Source organism: Lactuca sativa, chromosome 4 (assembly GCF_002870075.4).
Source record: "Lactuca sativa cultivar Salinas chromosome 4, Lsat_Salinas_v11, whole genome shotgun sequence".
NCBI classification, from domain to species: Eukaryota; Viridiplantae; Streptophyta; class Magnoliopsida; order Asterales; family Asteraceae; genus Lactuca; species Lactuca sativa.
In genome coordinates this window covers 124643221-124654625 of record NC_056626.2, presented here as the reverse complement: position 1 = coordinate 124654625, position 11405 = coordinate 124643221, and the positions used below count along the sequence as shown (strand labels likewise).

At 37.3% G+C, this 11405-nt stretch overlaps 1 protein-coding gene across 1 annotated transcript; it reads left to right on the top strand.

The window, feature by feature from the left end:
- Window positions 1-8269: 8269 nt before the first annotated feature.
- LOC111877927 (TORTIFOLIA1-like protein 4) lies at window positions 8270-10976 on the top strand. The gene is made up of 4 exons (XM_023874431.3): window positions 8270-9274; window positions 9351-9459; window positions 9706-10160; window positions 10499-10976. Exons 1-4 carry the CDS (start codon window positions 8462-8464, stop codon window positions 10832-10834), a joined length of 1713 nt encoding a protein of 570 aa, XP_023730199.1. The 5' UTR covers window positions 8270-8461; the 3' UTR covers window positions 10835-10976.
- The last annotated feature ends 429 nt before the right edge of the window (window positions 10977-11405 follow it).

Genomic DNA, 11405 nt, shown 5'->3' with positions numbered 1-11405 from the left:
ACACGTAACGTTTATATGCTTTTTATGAGACATTTGATACAGGTTGTTTAATTAATTTAAACAACATAGTTAAATTCCTGACATTATAACCAGAATCTCCAGTCGGGGATCGAAACAATGTGTGTATAGATCTATATTGGGATTGACAACCCCACACTCAGACTACAAGCTACAGTCAGGCATACACGCCTACGAGTGACAGTTGTTATCAACAGCTTTCAACGCATTCATAGCGTTGGGTCAGGCCATCTAGTCTCAGTATGGTTATAATAACTCATATAAAAGATATTAACATTACGTTTGTGTATAATTAACTAAACATAAGTACATTTTCAAAGTACTAGTTTACAAGATACAATTTACAGTATTACATTACAGTTCACAATAACAGTTGATGAAACCAGGCATACTCTCGGTTACAAGTTTACAAAAGGAATACAAATACAGAACATTGGTTTACAAACAGAACGGTTTTATGTAATTAAAACTACTTTTCATATACAACATAAAATATAGGATTTTCTGGAACAATTTACATATTCAAGAAACAGAGAACATTCATTCGCACTTACTCAAATTTATGTTGATACTCTCTTTTGAAATTACTTGTATTCTCAGGCAACCAGTAGACAGGTACTCCCCGAGCTTTGGAGAAGATGGAGGTATTTGTGTTTTGTCTTCTTCTTTTGTATAACTATTTGGTTTCAGTATACAATGATGAAACACATGTAAATACTTATACTTTTTAAATACAGTGGTTGTTTGTACTCTGATTACTATAATGCATGTGTTGTGATACTACAAATGAAGTCCTCCACCCCTGGACGTTTCCGCCGTCTGGTTTGGGGGTGTGACAAATCCCCTCACCCTTGCGGCCAGTTAATCACCACCGATTCACCAATCACCCTGATTTGTTCGTGTATCCTACTCTTTGATCAGACGAAGGAAAAAACCCCTCTTCCATCGATTTCATTCCCCCGTTCCTCATTCGATCTGATGGAAATGGTGAGACGCGACCCCATTGTATATTTGGCGAATTTGATAAAAACAGTCCTTCCATTATGGCCTTAAAATTTAAATCAGTCCCTTAATTGGAAACCTTACAAACCAAGTCTCGTGTGACTTAAGCTTTACAAAAATGGTCCCATTGGATATAATTTATTACAGATTTAGTCCCTTAAGTAAAATAAATTACAAAATAGCCTTTTCTTTTAAATATAAAATAATTGAAAATGAGTCCCTTTTAGTTTAAAACATTACCAAATAGACCTATAAACGTTTGAAAGGCCAAGAATGGTTACATTGTGATTTCTCACGTGAAGCTTCACCAAAATGAACTGGGATCGAGATCACGCATTGAATGTGAGTTTCTACGACTCCTCTTTACAGTTTTAATATTTGGCGGAGAATATATGCGTGTCTATTAAAGTTTTGATGATTTTTAAGCATTTATACATAAAAAGGAAATATACTTTGCTAATATTATAAAAATTGTGAAATAACCACAAAAATGGTAATAATCATTTATAAGGTTAGTAAATTATGTAGAATGTTATTTATGACATATATTGATCTTATTATAAAAAACAGTTATATAAACATAAGAAAAATCATAAACAAAATGTAGAACGTTATAATGACACAAGCTAAGATTAAAAGTCACGGAAATGATAATTTTATATGTATAAGTTAAAGTAAGTCATGGAGGCATTAAAATATATAAAAATGACCAAAAATATTATTTGCGCTTAAAAATGAAAGTACATTGTCATAATTGGTGGAAAAGTCAAATTTATGAAATTGTATAATTAATAGTTAAGGTTATCGAAAATTAACTTTTAATATATATATATATATATATATATATATATATATATATATATATATATATATATATATATATATATATATATAAAAATTATGCAAAAATGAATATAAAAATTTATTAATATATTTTTATATTAATATAACTCATTTTACTAAGTTATGGATTTTTATTACAATAAATAACATGATCGACTTCAAGACCTAAGAGTCAGTTACTTGCAAAATATTGTATTGTATTGGTCATGCGAATTATAAATATTATGGGAATTGTTGGTTGAAACCTGGAAAATATTATATAAATAGTCGTTATGCTGCCCAACTTTCGTCATAACATATAATAGAAATTTGGAAATCCTTTAAGTCTATGAATCTCAAATACTAAAAGACTTGAATCAAAATCATTACTAAACATCAAAGAATTATAAGTATTCAAGAGTCTTGTATCGGAAAGTTTAAGACTAGGATGCCTAGACATATTGTTAGGATCAATCACACCCACAAGACGTTCTATATGAGCTACGTTTGTTCTAAAAGCTTTATGAGTTAGGATCATTTCCTAAGTTGCATGGGCTATGTTTGTAATCACACTAAGACCGTACATTCTAGCAAAAATTCTTTTGTATCATAACCATTAACTCGTATGGAACGAGGAACGTCGAGTATAAGTTATTGATCACATACTTATATGGGTTGACATCCCACTATCGGTTGCTAGCTACAACCATTGGTTGACAAGTCAATCATGGGCATTGGCGTTTCCTTCACTAATTTTTTTTTCATCACGTCATCAAAAATTAGGTGTGGACTCTCAACACAACCTTTCAATGTTGGTGCAGATGCGTTTGTCACAGTTCGGTTACGAACTCATTATAGATCCCGGATTTTCCTTGTTACCGTATAGAATTGATATTGGGCTTATACGAGGTTTTTGTTCACTCATACTAGTGGGAAGCGACTGTATCTAGTGGGATAGTTCGTGACTCGAAATGATAAGTGTCAATACCAAAAATTAAGTTATATAACACTTAATTACCAACATGGCACGATTGGTTAAGGTTTAATAATTTACAATTAACAAGTATTTAAATAAACCCTTTGTTTTTTATATGAAAACACAATATTTATTGGGAGGAGTTTTCCCCACTAGTTAAGTGTCGGTTCCCAAATTAAGCAAGATAATACTTAACTAATACTACGACATCAATTTACAAAGTTTATAAATTCGAAACTTATGAATTTTACATATAAACTATACGAATGCTTGTACAAGATTTCAAGAGTAAATTTTGGATATTTTATGTATTCACAAAGAGTGATATGGCTTTCTTTTATGTAAATTGGTATTCAAAATCCTTATATAAAAAGCATTTTCATAATTAGAATCGTAAAAATTTGTTATAAATTTGATTTACTTATATATATATATATATATATATATATATATATATATATATATATATATATATATATTCAACAAATGGTTATATTTGGATTTGAGAAAATGATATTTTTAAATGAGTCCAAATACACTTTTAAAACTCATTTATTTTTATACTTTTCATAGAAAGATATGTATTTATAAAAGCTGGTCAACTAGAGAAATTTTATAAAACACTTTTGATTATAAAAGTACTTTGTGTCAAAACCTATATAACTCACAAACAATTTTGTTGACATATCTTAATGCATGTATTCTCAGGTTATTTAGCGGTTCGGAAGTGTTCGCTCAGAAGACTCTCCATTATTTTTATTATACCTTCGTAAATGCCGAAATGGTAAGCGTGTGTCTCGAATTAGCAATAATCATTGTCAATGTAATTTCTATTTAGGTAATAATAGAAGTTTATATTTGTATTGTTCAATGTATGTTCAATAACTATGATCACTGATTTACATCGCGCACCTCGACATTTTCGCTGGTGGCTGAGGGTGTGACAACGAACTTTGAGTACATCGATCCTTCGGCAGGTGAGTTGTTGAATTGATGATACATCTGTTCTGGTCAAAGGTTATAGTTCTATGCCACGAGCTGAAGTGGCTTAAGATTTGGAGATGTATTATGGGAAGCACTTGGGATTATTGAGCTCGTTGATATTTCAGAAAGTATTCATCTGGTTTTGGAGTGTGTGTGTGTGATCGCTAAGGTTGGCTAGTAATAGAATGCTAGTTCTTGCAAGCTCGGGTTTTTGACAAGTTTGAATTGTAAGGTTGAGAGATGGATTGGGAATCCATCAATTTTTGGTGGATTGGAAGAGCGTAGCCTAACCTAAGTGGGGAAGAATCGTTGGTCTAAAGGTTGCACAATGGTGGATATTTAGGTTTCATTGTACATCAGTAGTGACGCATAGTGGGTATATGGATGGATCCAGGTTGAGGGTTATGTTAGAGCCTCTCTGTCTGTTCTTGTATGATGAAGGCTTGGGGGTTCGAAGCATAACCCGAACACCTAATTGGGTTATAGTCGGATGTGGGTTCAACCCATGATTATTATGGTTGGTATAGTATACGGATAGTAAGACCATGGGTGGGTCCATAGCAATATGGAAGTGATGTAAGACTAAGGGGTAGCCGTAGCATTCACCAGCTTGATAGGCAGTTGTCGAAGTGTTGTAACTCTGCGACAAAATCGTAGCATTCACCAGTATGAGGTAGGCCATTATATGAGTGGATGGTTGAATTGAGGAAAGATCAACGCATGCCTGGGTCGAGGCGGATAGTGTTAATAGAGGGCCACACCTTGAGTGGTATGAGGATTGTTGAATTTGAGGCAATATGGGGCCCTTTTGATTTTGTAGTGTGGGTGAGACATGGTAGGATCGGATTGAGCAAGGTATCAAATTGTGTTTAGAGTGAGATGACTCTGGGGTCATTGGTTGGCATACATATGGTGGTTAGGCTTGAGTAACCCTTATTAGTTGGACTCTTAGTCGGAGTCCTTTGGAGGGACCAGGTGTGAGTCTATTAGCCTCTGCAGTGGGTGGAGGATTTCTATAATTCAGTTCAGTGAAAGTTTTCCCTAGAATCGGAGGATTTCAGATAGAATGCAATTGTAAATCTTTGGATTCCGGAATGAGATTTATGTCCTTGGTTGACGCAAGGGGGGTTGAGACTTGCGTGGGAGTAAGACTTGATCTCAATTGAAGAATTCAATAGTGAATGGTTGATTATGTTATCTTTGGTTGTTTTAGGAGGGTTATTGGAGCCATTGTGCCAGGCGAGCTAGGACAGATCTTGCCAGATAAACACTCATTCAAGAGCTGCGTGGTGTGACTATGTGAGGCTATCAGCCTCAGCAACCAGTAGGAATTCCGGCATATCGGTTATTTCGTAGGTAAGTACGAGACCAGGGAGGTCTCGATTGCATCAGAATTATACTTATAGGACAACAAGGTGAGCCATAGATGTTTCTAGCGTTGGAGACTCGGGTAGGGAGTCACCTGCTTATCGAGTGAAGGGTGGTTGGCGACGAAGAATGGTTAGGGATTCTGTTTCCTAGTGGAAAAAACAAGATAATCCAGGGTTGGGAGGGTTTATGCTCAGTTTGGATTGCAAAGTGGAGTCGAATTGGCAGTGATTCAGAATAGCCTGTCTGTCAGGGAGTCAGACAAGGTCTTAGGATTTCAGATTTCGGGCAGATTAGCGATGGTTATTCTTCAGCGGTTAATGCTAGTGGGGTAAGGATCCTTTCGCCATTAGGATTTGAGATCCCTGATAAGGATGGGTTCGGTAATAGTATTAGAAGGTTGTTATATACATGTGTCGACTTCTCAATCCGTATCGAGATTGTGGAAGTATCGCCCAGGTTGCCTGGCGTATCTGGAAGGTAGTGAGGAGTGATTTTGAGGACGAAATCTAATTTAAGTGGGGGAGAATTGTAACACCGGTTTTCCAGGATGAATCGAATTGGGGTTTCAAAGAGTCAAAAGGTTGGATTTTGGAAGAAAATAAGTCTCACGACGTGAGATGGGTTGTATGAAAACTTTTGTTGGGGACTAGTCTCACGACGTGAGAGCTGATGTATCCCAAGCCCATGATCAATTTAGGGTTTCCTTCATATTTAAGCATCTCTAAACTCATCATAGGGTTTCTTATCATCCCCAAACCCTCTTTCACCATAGAAAAACCCTAGTCTTCATCCTTGCTTGATCTTTGGTCATTTTGGAGCTTTTCTTATCTTGGAAGAATGAGAAAATAAGAAGAATAAGGTGATCTTTTGTTGAGGCTTACAAGGAATCTTCATCATCATCATCTTACATTGTTTCTAGACCATTGTGGGTATCAAAGATCCCTCCTTTATTGTTCTATGAGCATAGATCTAGGTTTTGTCCCATTTTCCATCTTGGTTATGTAATTTTGATAAATGGAAACCATAAAGTTGGCAAATGTATGTGTTATTAGGGTCTTATGAGTGATATGGAATTCAGATCTAGTGAATGGTTGAGTTTTGGAACCTTGTATGAAAGTTGGATGTCTTTTCTTCAACTTTTGAACCAAATGAGATCTAGGCATGTATTGGACATATATTTCTCAAAATCATCGACTTTCCAGTGTATAATGGAGTTATAAGACCCTCTAGAAAGTTAGGGTTCAAGGCTTACCGAATTAAGCACTTAAAAGTTGGGCTTTTGGCTTCAGAATGTTCTCACGACGTGAGACTTGGGGTCTCACAATGTGAGGGTTGAATGACCCTATTTCTAGTTAGCTTCCTGGAGCTCATGACGTGGGAGGAGGCTTCTCACAACGTGAGGTTAGCTCTAGTGACTTTTCAGGTTTGTATTGACTGAGTTGAGTCGGGATTAGTTGGAATCGGACCGAGTAAGCTCTCCTGACGTGACCAAGGGTTGGTCATGACGTGAGGACAGATAGTTTCCATTTTGGGCTTTTAGTTGGGCCTTTATGGAATTGGGTCTGTATTGGGCCTTGGGTGTCTTTTAGATTTGGATCGGTTATTGGGCTTTTAGTTCCATTGAGTTTGGGCCTTGGTCTTTGGGCCAGTGGAAGGGGAGGGTAAAATAGTCTTTTACCATAGGAGTCGGGGTTAGTGAATTAAGTCCTGATTATGGTTATGACCTGATTATTGATCATGATTGTATTTGATTGGTTAGCACGGGGATTCTCCGGTCTAGTAACTCAAGCATTTGTTGGATTGTCAGCGGACTCAGGAGTTCCAAAGCTCATATATGAAACTCCACAACGTCTTAATGGATAAAGTTTCCAAATTTATCCATCTCAATGGCTTAAATATCTCATGATCTCAACCCACAAGTCTAAAAGTCCATTTATAAGGCCAAAACCAAGTGTATGGCTCAAGGAAAACACATGCATGGTCCTTTTATTCAATGAGAAAGGTCCTGAAGCAGAAAACATTAACCAAAAAAATTCTAAAGTTCCTCAAACTTCAAGAACATCAAGATCTAGGGACCAAAAAGCTCTCAAAACAACCCAAAACCTAAATCTAGCATGGAAAAAGCATAAAGGTTGAAGCTTTACATCATACGAAGGTCCGTCCAACTTTTACGTTGCGAAGGGCATGTTCCAACAAGGACCAAATCAGCTTAAGCCCACACTACTTCCAACCCAAAACTAATCTTTTTAGTCTGAAGCCTTATTCTCTTATCCCAAAAAATTCCCCCCTTTAGGTCTAGAACTTCATCACATAAGGCCTGAGACCTTCTCTTAATCAATTAATGTTTGAATTTCCAAAAAAAGAAACACCCAAAAACTAGATGTTACATCAAATGTGAGCCACAACTTGTGTCAAGGGAGACACAGACCATATCCGGGCTTCGAGGATTCCAACTCTATAAAATGACCAAAAGTTGCCCCAAATATCTTTGATGATGGGACACGACTCGTTTCTAAGGAGACACGACCCACATAATGGCTTTCTCACATTATGCTCTTCAGAACTTCATTCCAAAGTTGCTTCTTTCCATTCTCTAGCTTCTTATGTGTTTTTAACTTCTATTAAGCTCAAAATATGCTCTAATTCTGCTCCATGCTATGTCTACATATCTTCGAATTCCCGCTCCACTACAAATTATCTGAAATAGACATCAAAACATGAGCGGTGCCAGCATTCTAATGAGTGGCGCAAGGATGGGATCGGTCTTCGTAATGGTTTCATATTTTTGAAATCGGTGGTTGTGAAGAAAATAGAGACACGTGATAAGGTGGGTTTTGAAATTTAATATTAACATAATTATAATTAAACAAAAAATATCATACAAGGATATAAAAGTCGTCACAGACAAACTATACCACAAGAAATTCTCATTAAAAATTGAGTTAGGGACTAAACTTAAAACATTTTGTATTTTATAAGGATCATTTATATAATTGCGTCTTGATAAAAAATGCATTTTCTTTAAACGACAGCGTTTGGGGTTTTCATTAGATCAGAACAAACCGAAAAATAACGGCAACATACCACTATGGTTTTCTCTACCCTGACATATTGTCGTATTAAAGCTTCTCCCTCTTTATAAAAGAATAGAGTGCTTGGATAAAGCGTGTCAGAAGCCAAACACCGCCCTACCACCACCGTCTATCCCCGGCGATGGTGCCGGAAAATCCCGACACACCACCACCTCCTACACCGTAACAAGTGCTAAAATCTCCACAACATTTGACAATGGCACAAGCGAAACCCTCTTCCAACAACCAATCTTCCGCACGCGAATTTAAGCACCGAGTGCTCACATGCCTCAACAAACTATCCGACCGCGATACACACTCCGCCGCCGCCACGGAGCTCGAATCGATTGCTAAAACCCTAAATCATGATTCGATCTCTCCGTTCCTATCATCCATCTCCGCCACCGACTCATCAGACAAATCTCCCGTCCGTAAACAGTGCGTTCGCTTAATCTCTACATTATCAGAAGCGCACGGAGATGCGCTGTCTTCTCATTTGTCAAAACTCCTTTCCGCCGTCATACGACGCCTCCGTGATCCCGATACCGCCGTTCGCTCCGCTTGCGTCGCTGCCACAGGCTCCATTGCCTCCCACGTTACTAAACCTCCGTTTACGTCGGTTGCTAAGCCTTTGGTTGATGCTTTGGTTACGGAACAGGAGTTGAACTCTCAGATCGGCGTAGCTCTGTGTTTAGCATCGGCTGTTGATGGCGCGCCAGATCCGGAGCCGGTTTACTTGAGGAGGATGCTACCGAGGATTGAGAAACTGTTGAAGTGCGATAGTTTTAAGGCTAAATCCGCTTTGTTGACGTTGTTAGCGAGTGTGATCGGAGTCGGTGCTGCATCGAGTCCGGTAATTGTGAGGAATTTAGTCAATGTTTTGGTAGAATTCGTGGCGAAGAGCGAGGACTGGAGTGCTCGGAAAGCGGCAGCGGAGGCTCTAGAGAAATTGGCTGTGGTAGAAACGGATTTGTTATCGGAATACAAGACTCCGTGCTTGAAGACCTTTGAAGCCAAGAAGTTCGATAAGGTACATTTGTATTCGTTAAAGTCAAATCGTCTCCGATCATCTTGATCTAATACCTAATTTATTTCACATAATGTAGGTGAAGAGTGTAAGGGAAACGATGACTCAGATGATAGAAGCTTGGAAGGCAATTCCCGATTTGCCGGAGGAGGTATTAACACCGCCGGAATCACAAGCTTCTTCTAAAGGTATCTAGATCGTATATTCTAATCAATTCGTGTTATTTATTTCTTTTCTTCAGTTCTAAATCATATATAGCTGCGTAATCACATATCACGTTCTACTTGTGGATTGAGTATTTTGTCCTTTTTGGGATTTTAGGAGCTCGCATACTTTCCATTCAAAGATTTAATCAGCAATTTCTTCTCAGTTCTCATTACTTTTGATTCTTGAATTCTCGATTGCTTATCTTGCTCACATAATGTGTGATCCAGGAGCTGAAGTTGCAAGTGATGGAAGATATCCAGCAAGAACTCCTCAAACATCCAGTAAAAGAAGTGTGCCCAAAGGTGGTTCTTCCACTACCACTACATCAAGACGAGTTTCATTGGAGAACAACACCAAGAAAACAGGTCCAGCAATGTTTCGGAAGCTGGATCGCAAGAAGCCCAACAATCCAAAACTATCCATTACAGCTGCAACTCCAGTCTCTGAGGATCCTAACAGACTTGCAAAACAAGAAACAAAACGAGCCCTCTTCAATGAAATCGTCGATGAAGAAACACATGAATCCGAATATCAGAATGCAAGGTTAAGCTCCACAGTTGTAGGGAGCAATGTAACCGAAGATATCAACAATAGCCACAAAGATGGTGAAGAATTATCTTTGATTCGCAATCAACTTGTTCAAATCGAAACCCAGCAGTCCAATTTGGTTGATCTCCTCCAGGTAATCATCCACTAATTAACCATAACTGTTGCCTTGTGAGATATTGTTATAAAATCCTTTATATTGTGTGATCTAAGGATCCATATATGACAAAGTTAGGGATTAAGACAGCATGGGCCACTCACTTACACACTAACAGAGAAAATAGTAGAGTTTTAAGAGCAATTAAACATCTAAAATCAGGTAGATTGTCTGTTTGTGAGGTATACATAGTGTGGGGCTTTTGAAAACCAAGTGTTGCCTTCCCACCAAATTGTTAAAAGTAAAAATCCTGCCGACATACATATCATATTATAATAATAATAATAATAATAATAATAATTTATGAAAAAATGTAGAAATTTATGGGGAGATCAGAGAGTGGGATGGTGTCTCTGGAGAGGCGTGTGCATGGGCTGGAGTCAACCCTGGAGGAGATTTCGTTTGACTTGGCAAGGTCAACTGGAAGGTTATCCAATCCAAATCCGGAGCATACAAAAACTGTGTGCTGCAGATTACCTGGTGCACAATATTTGGCCTCTAAGCTATGGAAGAAAACAGAAATCCAAGATTCAAATGGTAGAATCAGGAATCAGGAGAATAGGGGATTCCATTTCCGACGTCAGGGGTTAATCAAGAATCCGTTGGCTGAGGTCCGGCATGGGAAGTCTGAGGTTTTGTGTGTTGGGGTATGATTAATGAATAATGATACTACTATATCATATCATTTGTATGTAAATATAGAAGCCTCTTGAGGTTATGGATATGGGGAAGAATATTATTATAAAGATTTGAATTCAGTTGTATGTTTTGTATGTTGATGAAAAACATTTCTCACTCGTTTTTCTTGGTTTTCTTCGTATTTGTATTTCTATTTCTATTTCTATTCTTTCCGTGTTTAGGAAAGTGTATTTTTAATAAAGCTGAATTCGTCGTCCTCATTTCTCAAAACTTATACCGTTCACGTGCTTAACGTTATATGGGTGTAAAAAACTGTTCTAATGTTGAAGAGAATTACATAAATGGTCCTTGTAGTTTCATAAAGTTTACGGATTGGGATAATGATATAAACAGTAACAAACTGTCAAAAGTGTTTTAAATATGAACTAAATAAAGACCCTTGAACTTTTCTTTTGTTTTTAAAGCACCTTTAGCGAGGTTTTTATTCCACAAAAATCATCTCATCCTATATAAGTTACTGTATGGTGATTTTACAGTTAATTTTAGTCTTAAACTACTATTGTTAGTGTTACTATAAGACTGTTA